The sequence below is a fragment of the Molothrus aeneus genome, chromosome 6 (genome assembly GCF_037042795.1).
Source record: "Molothrus aeneus isolate 106 chromosome 6, BPBGC_Maene_1.0, whole genome shotgun sequence".
Lineage (NCBI taxonomy): Eukaryota > Metazoa > Chordata > Aves > Passeriformes > Icteridae > Molothrus > Molothrus aeneus.
Genome location: NC_089651.1, coordinates 468539 through 482883, shown reverse-complemented (window position 1 = coordinate 482883; position 14345 = coordinate 468539). Strand labels below are relative to the sequence as shown.

Sequence of the window (14345 nt, the reverse complement as noted above, 5' to 3'; positions counted from 1 at the left end):
TCCAGTGTTATTCCACAATGGCTTGGGGAGTTGGATGGGAGCAGGGGAGGGAACAGCCTTCCCTTCAGTGCATCTGGGGCCAGTTTGTGCAGCAGAGACAGTTAGTGCTCAAACTTTTTGAAGCGTTGGTGATATATCTGATGCTTTGAACAAACAGCAGCTCTGGAGATGGAGAAGCAGGTGGAGGGAAGACTGCTTTTTTGCAGCTCATTAAAAAAAGAAATCATTAAAATAAATGTGCTGGGTACTTGGTGAATCAAACGTGATCGTATGCACTTATTCTAACCAAATATTTTAATAACTGAAGCAGGAGTGCATTTTGCTGCACATTAAGTTGATGATAGCAAAAATATATGAACACCATTCCAGGCAGCACTTTAGCAGTATCTATGCTATATTTCATTATATATTGCATTGTAGAAACATTTTTGTTGCAGATTTGCTGTAATACTGACTTTGAAGAAATCAAAGTCCATGCAATTGTATTTGTGTTTTGCTTGAATCAGTTTAGCAATGCCTCTAGGGACAGTCTCTTTTTTGTTTTTTAATTGTAGACTGATCTGAAGGAAAAAGAAATCTTTTTAACTAGACATCAGTGATAGAAATGTTTCTGTTCTTATAGCTCTTTTGAAATTACTCTTCTGAATGATTTAAATATCAATTTTTTATAATGCTGTGTTTTAGAAATTTAAAATATAGAGAAAATGAATGTTACTGTAGCTGAAAATAAATTAAGGTCAGGATTTTAAAAGAAACTCTAGTTAGAAATGAATCATGATCCTAATTCCTATGCAAGTTTTGATCCTTTGCTGACTATCTCCCAGAAACATGACAGACATCACAGTATGTTTAGGGACACATACATACAAAATAATGGCTTAGTAATGGTAGCTCAGGCAGGTTCCCCGCACCCTTTAGGCTGGGGAGCAGGCAGAGACTCAGACACTGGGATGTAGTAAGTTCTGACCCTGAGGAAAATGAACTGTGTTGTCAGGCAGTGTGCAGACTGTTTGCTGTAGCTACAGCACCCCGTGGAGTGCAGAGCTACAGGTTGAAAAAAGAATTCCTGCTCCTAACAAGCAAATTCTCATTTGTGTGAGAGCACATGCATGAATGTTGTGGGGGAAAAAAGTCTACCCTGTGAAAGTATGTTCCCAGTGTAATAATCAATTTTCGGGATTTCTAGCACCTGGTTTTTAAGCCAAGTGCAGAAGTCACTTCCCACATCTGTATAACTGTATTTAAATTATCCTTGGGCAGGTACTGGGCTCAAGCAGCACAGCCTAAAAGCCAAGGACAGTGTGGTGTGAAGAGAGCCTGCAGCAAGTGACATGGAGCCCAAGTTAGTCACCTTTGCTGGAACTCAGTCAGTTGTGGTATTTCTATTCTGACTAGAAATGCATGAGAGCACAGATACAACCACAGTACCTGGGCACAGTTAGCCAAGGTCTAACCAAGCTCATTAACCTGGATTTAGCAGTGATTCTGCAAGAGTCAGCATGGCAGTGGCATCCCAGCAAAGGCTTGTGACAGGTAGATAAAGGAGCAGAACTCACATAGTTCTGTCTGGGCTCAATGGTGGTCTGTCATCTGTATTCAGAATCTATCGTATGGAGTACAGGAATTTGGGAGGACAACAATATTTGGAACTGAAACCTAAGGAAATTCACACATTGTTAGCCCCAGATGAGAGCAGGAGAATTAAGTGATCTGCCAAAATTGTGATATTACTCCTTTATATCATCCTGGTATGACTCAGCTTTGACCTTTCTGCCTGCAGTGCTCTGAGAATTCACATCTACATATCTTAGCAGGGGAACTCAGCATGTCTTTACAAGGTTCTGCAGAGAGAAAGGCCATTCCACGTGTGTAATAACACCAAATTATAACATGCAGCATTTTCTAGGGTTGAGATTGTCAGCATTAAATGCCATGACAGAAGAAGAGGACAATTAGAGATTGTGGAGCTGCAACACAGATGGAAGAGAGGGCAAAAATCCTTGTCCAGTCCTTCAGCGTGGGTGGCATGAAGAGGCAGTAGAACACATTTAGCAGTTAGGGCAGTGCACTCTGCCCAAGACTCTGAACTCTGGCCTCTCTAGAAAAAGATTATCACATTGGTTCGAAACATCCAGCAGAGCACAGTTGGGTCAAGCTGTGGCAGTTGTCACACCTTTCAGAAGGACCTTCTCATGCTTTAGGTTCTGCAGAGTGATTTCTGACCATCTGTACAGCCATGAGCCTCCTGTCCCATTCTGAATTTGGTTCCTTTTCACTGTGAGTATTTGTGCTAGCACAGGGTGTCCCCAGCACAGTCCAAAATAATCTCTTTGAAGCAAATAAGAGATGCCCTGGATACTTTAGCCTCCTGAAGTAATCATTGCACTGTGAAGTGGGCTGTTTTTGCAATACTCAGTAGACAGTGCAGGGTTTATTGTGGAGTACTGTCTCTGCCAGGACTAATTTTGTGCTGCTGAAGCTGGGTGCTGTGCTGTTCCCCACATTCTGTGCATCTGTTGGCCTTATCTACATCACAGACTGACAAATAGCTCTAATGAGCTTGGAAGCACTTAGGAAGGTAGTGTTGCCCTTGCTGCATGCAGGAGCAGAGGATAATAGTTCTGTGTTAGTTATAATTCTGTTGTGCTCATTACTTTTAGTAGGGCAGACAGTACCCACAAAGCTTGTTTTGAGTGAAATGTGAATGAAACAAGCTCATGCACAAATTCATCATAACAATTTAGGTTATTTAGGGGTCCTGAAACTGTCTCCCAAGCTCCTTTCAATTGGGTGCACTTAAGATTCTACTTTGTTGGCTTGTAAATTTTTGTTGCCTGATCCACTGTGCTGAAGCACACACGGGAGAGGGAGGTAATATTCTTCTTTGATTAAGTGATGAGCGAGGGAGGCATAGCAGGAAAGAAGGTTTGCAGCAGGATCCCAGCAGAGGAGCTGTTTCCAAGGGTCTGGCTCCTGCATAGACTGTCTGATACAGAGAAACCTGGCCAGTAAATGCAAAGCAACCTTTTCAGTCATTGTAACTGACTGGAAGAAAGCAAAGCAAAAGAAAGAAGCAAAGGCAGGAAGGGTGGAAGGCAAAAGAAGCATTTATAGCTCAGATGTTTGAATTCTTTGGAGATTGTCAAATAGCATGGTATAGTATGTGGCTTGCAGCAGGTTTGCCCTTTTCCTGGCTGAAAGTTTGTCATCTGGAAAAGTGCAGAGGAGAGGTCCTGTTTCCTGTGCAGAGAAGGGCTTTGGCTATTTTGTAAGCACTTCTTTCAAACAATTCACTGCTCCTAAGCTGATTATTTAGAGGCTCAGTTTGGCAAGGGACAGTGGTAGAAGCCTTGAAGACAGCAAAATTAGGTTTGTGATAAAGTGGGCACAAACAGAGCAGGCAAGAGATCCCCTGAATGCAGATAGGACTACAAGGAAGAAAAATCAAGCATTGGCTAGTTGAGGACAGTGATGTGGTTTGGGAAAAAATTTTTTTTATGTATGTTCACTTGTCCAAAATGTCCATCAGTCTTATGGTGGCAAACACAATCCTGGATGTAGCATGCATCAGACTTCTATATTTTTTTTCCTTTATTAAAATTGATATAAGAAAAATCAGTAATTTCAAATAGTGAGGTTCAGGCTGGGCATTTGTATGTAATCTCTATTTCTCCCCAAAAGCCAGCTTCTCCAGACTTGCATTCCATAAACCTTTGCCCCCACATGTCCCTGTGAAACAGTTCTGTTCTGCTGGGTTTATGTTAGTGATGGATTTGGCTCCTTGTTAATTTCTGACCAAGTTCTTTTGTTGCTAGTGGTAAAAGAGAACATTAATATTGCTTGTTGGTTTTGATGTTTCGAAGGAGCCATTTAAAAAAAGCACAAAGTACATACAATACATCTAATGTATTGTTTTGGACAGAAGTTCTAAAATTTCCAAAGTATTCAGCATTCTTGTTAAATACCTAATCTTTCATGCTGTCCTATTTGATGCTCCCTTTACTTATCTCTCTACCTCTGATTTTTCTTTTTCTCATCTCACCTTTGCCATGAGATTGGTTCCCAGCAGCAATGTGTACTGCCTGAACAGCCATCCTCTGGGATTCTGAGCTCAGCCTTGGTTTTCCTGTTGAGATGTACCTCAGATGGCTGCTCTACAAGTGTTTAATATCACTGGCAGTGATATCAAATCTGCTGCTGTCTTCAGGCTGCTCTAATAGCCCAAGTTAATGATGATGTACCCTTGTACAGGAAAAAAAGACCTTATTATATGCTGTTCAATGCCAACCTGGTTAGCATAGCTCAGTTAGCACTTAAAATACTGATCATAGCAAAAGGAAAAATGAAGTATGGTCACACAATGAAATTTTAAACATAAATACAAAGATAGTTGTGCAGGAGTTCTTACAGTGTTGTGGTGTTGGGGGAAACAAGACAGATGATGGACTTTGGATGTAGTTAACATAAGAGATTTGATAACAGGATGCCTTGGCAATAGCAAACAGAGCTTTGAGGATTGCAAGAAGATTAAATCAGACAGGTTTACCGGAAAAAGGAAATCACATCAGACTTCTGCAAGCAAGAGATGTTTAAAATGTGTAAGTTTGTTTAGGTGATTATTAACCCAATCATTGTAGTAAAACACTACTAGCCCTCCTAAAATAGTATATAAATGTTTGAATCCCACAATAAATCAGATTCTGATCACCAAATCAGTCTTCCATCTCTCTTCATTGCTGACATTACAATACTCAGTTCTTTTGCCAGAGTTTTGCTGCTACTTATTTCATTTATGCCAGAATGTTTTGTTTTGTTTTACTCCCATGTATTTTGAACTTCTGTTGGCCATTTTGGCTGTGGACAAAATGTTACCAGTGCTTAAAGAAAGTACAATTCTGTTTCTGCTTGCGCTTCTGAGAAATTCTTACCTTGTTGGAACTAAAACTTGCTCCCATATACTTGTTTCTTAAAGTCTTGTTCCTAAAACAACACTTTAACCCCAAACATTTTTAGTAACATCTTGATTGCATCTTGTATTAAACAAAAAACAACCAAAAAGAAACCCCCCCCAAAAAAACCCCAAGACCATCAAAACCAAAAAAAAGTCTTGTTCCTAAAACAACACTTTAACCCCAAACATATATGCTACAATTTCTTTTCTAAACAAAAACATGAGGTTTTACTATTGTTTGATCTGATACTCTTGGTTAAAGTTTTTCAAAGCTTGCAGAAAATAATTTGAGTTCATAATTATGTACATATTTGTAGACAGTCTCAGAGATAAGTTATTAATACAGGAAATAAATTTTGGTTTGCTGCTTTAAAGCATAGTTAGGCTAAACTAATTTTAATGGCTAATGACTGGCTAAATTGAATTATCACAATGTATAGAGGAATAAGAGTTGTCTTGTGGGCAAATATTTGAAAGAAGCTTCATAATATATGCTGCTCTCCATTTACCAGAGCTGTGCTTGAAATAGAACACCAGGACTTTCTCTAAATCCCTGGTAACCATGGCAACTGCTGCTTTAGCGCCATTAGCCCAGTCTATCTGAGCGGAGTGGGTTGCTGGCGGTAATTTTTAGCTTTGTTGAAGCGATACTCACTCTTGCAGCTGTAAGTGCCCTTTGGAATCTGTATTTGCAATTCACTGGAACACGCTGTGTGCCTCGTGGGTTGGGAGTTCGGGAGGAGCCTCCCCGTGTGAGGGGCAGGGCCGGGCCGGGCCAGGCCAGGCCGCACCTTGTGGTTGCCGCGCAACCGCTCCCTTCTCTGAGCTCTGTGGAGCGAGGATTGGCATCCATGCACTTCCCTCTCCTCTAAACCCCCTTCAGCATATTTTATACACACCTCCTCTCCTCTCTCTCCCTCTCTCTCTCTGTAGGTTTTGGGTTTTTTTTATTCTTTCCTATCACTGTGGAATTTTATTCCTAATGGAACTTGGCATACTTGTGAAAATACACAAGTGCTTTACATTCTCTGCGGGATCTGGGTCTGAGTTAATTCCGATTTGTTTAAATTAAAAGAAAAAAAAAAAAGTAGGTAATTTTTAGCATCATCAGCTGATATGAAAAATTATGTAGAGAGGAAAAGGTGTTTTTTTTTTAAAGTACAGACAAACTGAAACAAAAAGTGAATTTGAGCTGGAAGTAAAGATAATAAATGTGTCTGAATGGGGAAAAAAAAAAAGAAAACATGAACTCAGTTCAGGGATCTATCCTCCTTGAAAATTAGTCTTCTTGAAAAGACTAAAGAAATTAGATAAAACAGGAGTCTAAGTCTATTCTCTCAAGTCATCTGTAGTTATCTTTTAAGACATGGTGGTACAAAAAGGGAATCAAATTGCATCCACAGGATTGAAAGCATTGCTCTCGTCTGTACAAGTTGCCAGCAATTAAAAATTTTGTCCAGAGTGATAAAAAATTGCAAATATGTAAGATGTAAATGAATGCAGGTGGGAAAATCAATATAAATAGTTTCTTTTAAATGGATGGAAGACTCATCAGAAGCAGAAATTTTGTTTGAGCATGTCAGTTTATGCATGGATTTATAGCAGGGAAGCAGTGTATTGAGGGCTGTTTTGTCATCAAGAACCTTTTTGGAATATAATTTGTCACTAGTTTTTGCAATATTATATTTTACATTTATCTCAAGCTCAGCTTAATTGACAGGGGAGAAAAAAACACCAATATTTAAGGAAGTAACTTCTTGGAACTATTTTCAATATACTTTTATAGCCATTCAAAGTATTTTCAGAAATCCCTCAGTTTTTCTTAATTATTTAACAGGTACCATATCTTACCAGATAGAGTTTCACTTTTTGCTAGAGTATCATTTTATCTTCTTTGTGCATTGTTATGGCTGAAGATAACAAATATTACCATGCCAAAGGTAGACAGCTAAAAGATACATTGGCTGTAGATTTGTTTGCTGGACCATTTTATATTTGTTCATTTTGGCTGCGAGCACATCACTAAAATAACAAGTATTGTAGGTTCTTTAAAGGATAATACTGAAGATTATTTTAGTAGCTTTAAACCTGTTAACTAGTTCATAGTCTATTTGAAAACAAATTTTGGATGCGTACACACCATTTGGCATGAACAGGTCTGTTCTTCAAGGACCTAGATATGTAATAATTTTAGCATCTTTTGGAAAACTTTGAGTGTTAGTATTTAAGAATTATTATGTGATTATAAGGAAAGAGGTCTCCCAGCCACTTTGAGCATGAAATATGCACATTGGAAATCCTTCTGTGAAATGCCAGTTAAACCTGATGGTCCCTAAAACTCACATTTGTCGAAGATTTGCCTCAGGTTTGACAGTGCTCAGCCCAAGTAAATTTATGGCTATTTCAACTACTCAGTCATCTGGGCAGGGCTTTCAGAGATTGTTTTAAGCAGGACTTTCAGAGCTTGTTCATCACTGAAGGTGATCTTTTTTTAAGGAACAGTTTCAGAGGTTAAAATACTCACTCTAGGGTACAGGAGGCAGGTGTGGAAACGATCTTTTCTCCTTAAGAAGATGTTAAACGGGTGTGTTATCACCAAAGGGGTATTGGGGACAGCCAAAGGTGATACAGAAACTCTATCATCAGGAGGCATGAAAAGGCACTTTATTAATAGAAATCTACAGTTCTTATAGAAACAGTGGTGGACCTAAGACCTGATTGGCCTTTAGGAATCTTCTCTCAACACTATTGGTGAACTATGAATAGCATACTCTGGAGAACCATATCTATAAACAACAGTTGTGGTGTTTGTGAGGTTTTCAGGATGAGGGAAGAGATGAGAATTTGACTCTATGTTCTCAGAAGGCTGATTTATTATTTTATTATATTATATTATATTAAAGAATACTATCCTAAAACTGTACTAAAGAAAGAGGAGGATATGGACAGAAGGGTTAACAAGAATGAATAATAAAACCTCGTGACTGACTCAGAGAGTCCAACACAGCTGATGGTGATTGGTGATTAAGTTAAAACAACTCACATGAAACCAATCAAACAATGACCAGTTGGTGAACAATGTCTAAGGCACATTCCAAAACAACAAAATGAAGAGAAGCAATTAAATAATTATTGTTTTTATTTCTCTTCGAGGCTTCTCAGGAAAAGAATCCTGGGCAAAGAGAATGTTTCAGAAAATATGACAGTGACAAACAGTTACAGAAATTGAGATAATAATTGTTTTTTAATTCTTTCTCTGAGCTTTCTCACAGCTTCCCAGGAGAATCCTTGGACAGCTATGTCTCTCTCTGTTCAGAGGATATGTGATTACCCCAGTGTGTGTCTGTAGCATTGGCACTGTTTAGCCTAAAAAAGAGGAAGCTTAGAGGGGATGTAATTAAGGTAAATATCTGAAGGGAGGCTGCAAAGAGGGCAGAGCCAGGCTCCTCTCAGTGCTGCCCAGAGGCAGGACCAGAGGCAAAGGGCACAAGCTGCAGCACAGGTTGTAGTGTCTCCCTCATTGGAGGCATCCCAACCCTGTCTGAATATGCTGTTGCAGGAAGATGCTGTTCCTGGGCAGCTGGCTCTAGGGACTCTGCTGAAGGAGGGGCTTGGACAGAATGCCTTCCCGAGGCCCATTCCAACCCCATCCATCCTGTGATTGTGTGGCATCATAGAAAATTGCCCTGACACCTGACTTGAAGGCTCTGTGAAAATGACTTTGTTTCTTTGCCAAATTGTCACTAGTAAAAAGGAAATAATAAATATTATCTTGGCAAAGAAAGAAAAAAGTGATCACAAGAATTTTTGTGGCATTATAATTTAGATTTGACATAGCCATGAAGAGTGGAGTTTAGGGTTTAAAATGCATAAACATCCATTTGAACATGTGCTGCAGGTTCTTCCTCCAAGGGATTTACCCTAAACATAAGGTTATAGAGACTTGGTATCATTCCAGCTTAGTTTAATTGCTCCACAGAAAGTGAAATAACCCTAAAAAGGGAAAATAATCATACCAAGCTGGCTAGTGGTTGGCTATTGAATATTAGACCCCGATGTTTCCGGATGTGGGGTGCCTGGCTTCTTCTGGCCCTTGCTGCTGGACCAAAGGCTGCAGCTGTGGCGTTTCACCCCAGAGATACCTTTGGCTGGCTGGATGCTGCAGCTGGGCACTTGGAACAAATCCAGGCAAGGTAGGAACTGTTTACCTTTGGTGGAAAAGGTTCAAGCGGCAGTGAAGAGAAAAGAAGCGGGTTCTGTTGTAGAGTCTTAATCCAGAGTTTTATTGCAGCATGGTAGATCTCTGAATGTGGTAACAGCTCACCGACAGACATGGCTGCATGGTCTCATGTCCTTTTAAGCCCCGGGGACAGGGGGAGGGGAGGGGACAGGTGAGGGCCATCCAGGTGGGAGGAGGGGAAGGCTCAAGGGATACAGACACTTGGACAGGCCAGTGAGCCCAGACCTGAGGAGCATCTGCCAACCACACGATGCCCTGCTGGAATATTAAGATTGATGGACAGCTCTTAGGCAGGAGGGCAAAAGGGGGAGGGGGAAAGGTTGGCACACCTGAGGGGGTTGGGATAGGTGAGACAGGAAATTGCACTGCAACAGGTGGCTCTCTGGGGAGACCAGGGAAGATTGAACTCATGCTCCCTCCGTCCTGGCTGAAGGTTTTAACTCCTGCACTACTGGCTAAAAGAGAAAAGCAGTGCTGCCTTGCTCTTCTTCTGGAAAAAAAGTCAGCTCCCCTTGTCTCTTATGGTAGTGCTTTATTATGCATAAAATCAACTCCTGGATGCTTTAAAGAAAACTTTTCATTCTGGTGCTGAAAGCTGTCTTACCAATGAATAGAGGATTAAAACACCAGTTGAAATACAAACTGATTTGGGAAAGAAAGTTTTGGTTTCTTGTGCCACAGAAGATCAAGCCACAAGTGGGAATCAGTAAATCCAAACACCATTTTAATTATTTCCCTCTGGTATTGATGCCATGGAACAAAAAGCTGTGAATCTCTGCAACAATGAGATTTCATATTTGTTTCTAAAGGGTGTATGAACCAGGTTATTAAAAAATATACTGTACACTTTTTAAGACTTGAACTGTCACTACTTTTTCTAGACTCTATTTTCTGTTTTATATGTCCTTATAACTCTTTTGTATGGTGACAGAGAGAAAAGGACCTAAAATATTAAATAGCTTCTTTAATGTGATTTCCATCACTTTCAAACCAATGACTGAATTAAGAAAATTGGTTGATCAGCTGAATTTTGAATATTGTGCTATCTCAGTTGGCTTGGATGTCATGTGTCCTATGCACTTTTTTCCAGAACCCTTAAAAGCAGAGAAGTAAATTGATCATCTTGATTTAACTTAATTTTTATACAGTATCCAGTACATGACGAGGAATGCTTTTGTGATACTTCTTTGTATTTGTTTGCTGCACAAATTGAAATACAAAATCCTAAAAGAACTTTTCTCTTTGAACTGAAGAACAGATTTAGTTCAGGGGTCATATTCAAGCATTATGTAAAAATACTGAATCTCTCCGTGCTTTCTGTATGCAAAACATTGGCTGTTAGTTATGCTTTCCACAGTTTTCAGGGGTTCCTGGATGTAGTGAACCCTGGCATCTGGAGAGGATAGCCACTCAGTGTTATCAGGAGGCAGACAAAAGCATTGACATCAATCATTTCCATCTACAAAGTCTGTCTAAAAATGCTGCTTGAGTCAGCCTGTGCCTGATTTCATCCTAGTAGGTAGTTTCAAATCTGAGAAAAAATCAGAGACATTGCATTAAAATACTAAAAGTTTCACAGAAAATAATTAATTCCTTTTACTAAATTAAGTTCCAGCTTTATTGAAAAGCAAATATTTGGCTCACAGTTGAAAAAGGTAAAGTGGTAAAAGAGCTTTCTACTCATATAATTGAAAGATTTGAATCCTTTTTGGAAAGAAGGAGGTGAAAAAAACCGCAATAAAACACTAAGGAGCTTTAAAGTTGTGGGCAGCACTTCCATACTGCTGTTTCCATAATCAAGTTGGAATGTGGCTGAAATATCTATTTTTGTAAAAGGAAAGAAAAATGCACCGTGTTATGAGAGTATTCCTCTTTCTGATTAAACCCCTTGACTGTGCTTACAGATAAGTTTTCCACTTTTTTATGTGGTTTTTTCTGGCTGCACCATCTGTCTTAGCTTTAGTATCAGGATGTTCTTTTTGTATCTTTTAATGTGTTCTTACAACTGGGAGTAGATTTCTCTGAAATAGTTTTTGTTTGCATTGTGACTGCCAAAAATTTACATATTTTCTTTCCTTCAACCTTTCCCTGTAGGTGCAGGAACCTGACGTTTCCTGAGAGTCTTCCCGAGGTCAGCATTGTGTTCATTTTCGTTAACGAGGCACTCTCGGTGATCCTGCGCTCCATCCACTCAGCCATCGACCGCACTCCTGCTCACCTGCTCAAGGAGATCATCCTCGTGGATGACAACAGTAACAATGGTAAGAGCTTTCCTGCTTCCCCCTCCCTGCCCTGAGGCTGCATCATTCGAGAGAAAACTTGAGTTCTGGCTCTTGCTCATCCTTCTGGCCTTTCAGATCTTATGGGTGGGTTTTCTCCCTTCTTCATCCTATACTCTTGCTGGGTTGTTTTGAACTCTGCACAAGTGGGGTATGTTTAAAAGTGTGTACAAAAGAAGCAATGTTGGAGGTGTCTGGTCTGGGGACTTCTGCTGCTCACAGTGACCCCAAGATGTGTTAGAAAGTCTCTTTTTCCAGCCCGGTGGTCAAAGAAGGAGTCAGAGCTCTTCAGTTCTCATTCCCAAGGTTGTTTATTGTTTCTTATCTATAAAATTCTTTCTCTGACCTGCCAAGGTCCGTTCAGCAGGTCAGACAGAGGCACACTGACTGCTCTCAGGGCGGTGTTATCTTTTTATCCTAAGAACTACATATGTAATGTTTACAGTTACTTCCCAATACCTATCACCCATGTTAGACAGTGAGCTCTTCTCTAAACCAATCTAAAAGTGCCAACATCACAGCAGAAGATGAAGGCCAAGAAGAAGAGGAAGAAGAAGGAGAAAGGCTGGACACACCCAGATTCCTCCATTTTGCCCCCTGAACCCCCATTCTAAAAACCCCAAAAAATCTATTTTTCACCCTGTGACAAACTATTATTCTACTTAGACTTTCGTGGCTTGCAGATCCTCATATAAGGTTGGTAATTTTTTCCATGGGTCATAATCAAAGTCACAGGTGTCTTGGGCTCTGTGCTAGGGTCTCTGAGCCTCCTGGCAGCGGTTCTGGCAATCCAGGACAGACAGAGGGATATCCTGAATTCTGACAGTCTGGTAGGCAGAGTTTTGAATATAGCAATAGATTAGACCTAGCAAGTTTTACTCTTAGTGCTTCAGAGTGTTTTTCAAGCTCATATGGTTTCTGCACTTCTACTTCCACTGTATGATTCTGTTGTGCATAAAATGCCTTTCTGTGTTTCTTAGACTTCTCCTTCAGATTTTCAGTTTTCCTCTCCTCACTTGCATCACTTACCTTGCTGCTTCTCTGCTGTCTGTACTCAGATGTTGCTCTCCATGGTGTGAAGGATTGCACTGCCCATCTCTGATGGTTCAGTGCTTGCCAGGGTATTTGTCAGTGAGGCCATGCTGGGCACTATTTGCAAGTCTTATTTTCTAGGAACTTTAGTGATGAAATTTTAATAAGCACAGAATGCTGAACTTAAAGAAAAATTCTGCTGTGCTGGGGGGGGTTAATTCTGAACTGCTAAAATACAAGGAGAATCTGAACTTATCTTGTTGAAGGAAAAAGCTGAACAAAGGTCTTCTCTTATCCTTGCCATCACAACTGCTGTTATCTGGCTATATCCCTGTAGCTTAATCCTGTGACTTGCTGCTGATCACAAATGTGTCTCAGATTTGTACAGAGAAGAAACTTACTGGGAAGCAAGTAAGTTCCCCACCATAGGCTATGCACATCATCATATCCTCTTCTGCTGACTATGAATGAAAGAAAAACTGCAATCCTGACTATTCAAAGTACACACAAAATACAACAACTTGGTGTAGGCCTATGCCCTAAGTTTTGTCTTTTCCCTCATGCAGCACCCAGCAATTTGATAGAAAGAACACAACATTGAAACACAGCTTTGACTGGTGGACTTGGCTGTGATTGTGTGAATCCACTCCTGCCCCTTTCAAATGGCAACTCAAAGAATGTGAGTAGCTGTCCGTGCTGCAGGGCCTGAGGTCTCTGGACATTGATAAACTGGCCACAAAGCAGACATAAAAGGAGAGAAATAGTCTGGTGGAGAAAAGGTGGCTTCTAGAGTTTGACTCTGATGTTGTATGGTTTACTGGCAGTTATTGCAGTGCGCAGATTGCAGAGCAATGTCAGAAATAAGTACCAGTGTTTCTGAGAGCCTGGCCTCACTGTGATGAGCTCACTAACAAACACTCTTTGCACTGTGCTCTACAGACTTGTCCAAATTATTATTTTTCATTATTTCATACCTGAAATAGAACAGAAATCACAGGAACTACTTTATCTTTCAGGAAAACCTGTCCAATCACATTTTTTTGTTATTACTGTACTGTATAATATTTTTATGATTTGCTGTGCCTTTTATTTAGGCTTGCCTTTCTTACACTCCAGTGCCTAAAATCCTTGGGTTCCTGGCCCCAAGCAGGGAGACAGAAATTGAGAGGAAGGTAACCTTTGGTTTGGCTGCCTTGGCTTGGTGTTACATGTCATTTTATACAAAATCATACTGTGCAGAGCTATAGTTAGTCTCACAGAAAAATTCAGTCCTCTACAGGATTTTATGCTACTCCTCTAACCCTTTCTCTGGCATCTCTTCCCTGCAGTATTAAATTAGATTTCTACAGTCCTCTTTATCCCATAATGTATGCTGAGGACCTGGTAATAGGCATATATTTGGAGCTGATGGATGTTTGGAATGGGAGAGATTGTAAAGATGATTTATGGGCTTTCCTATTATTAGTTTAAATCTTGAAATATTTATTTTAAAACTTACTTTTCCTTTTACAATATTCTGTTTTCCATTTTTTCCTCCCTTCTAGCATTGCTGAGATGAATCCTTTATATTTAGTGTCATTCTGTGTTTTTGTTAGTAGCTCTTTAGCTTGCGAATGTTGCTGCTTGTAAGATAAGTGGGTTACTCTGGGTTTCCCTGTAATGTTACCTGAGGGGGCAAACACTTGGTCTGTGCTTGCAGTGGGCTCCAGCTTTGCTTCTCACAGGGATCTGTCAGAATCCTAATTATAAGTGGTATTTTTACTCTGTAGCATTCGCCAGGGATGGCAGCTTCTCTTAACTTGATGCAAGATTTCTTTTTGTGGTGCCACAGCCATGGGCTTCA

At 40.2% G+C, this 14345-nt stretch overlaps 1 protein-coding gene across 2 annotated transcripts in view; it reads left to right on the top strand.

Moving 5' to 3' along the window:
* GALNT18 (polypeptide N-acetylgalactosaminyltransferase 18) overlaps window positions 1–14345 on the top strand; it is a 230734-nt gene that overhangs the window by 101730 nt on the left and 114659 nt on the right. For both annotated transcript variants that reach the window (XM_066551766.1, XM_066551765.1), the window contains exon 4: window positions 11286–11452. In XM_066551766.1, coding sequence (XP_066407863.1) covers window positions 11286–11452 — 167 coding nt within the window. The remainder of the gene's footprint in view (window positions 1–11285; window positions 11453–14345) is intronic.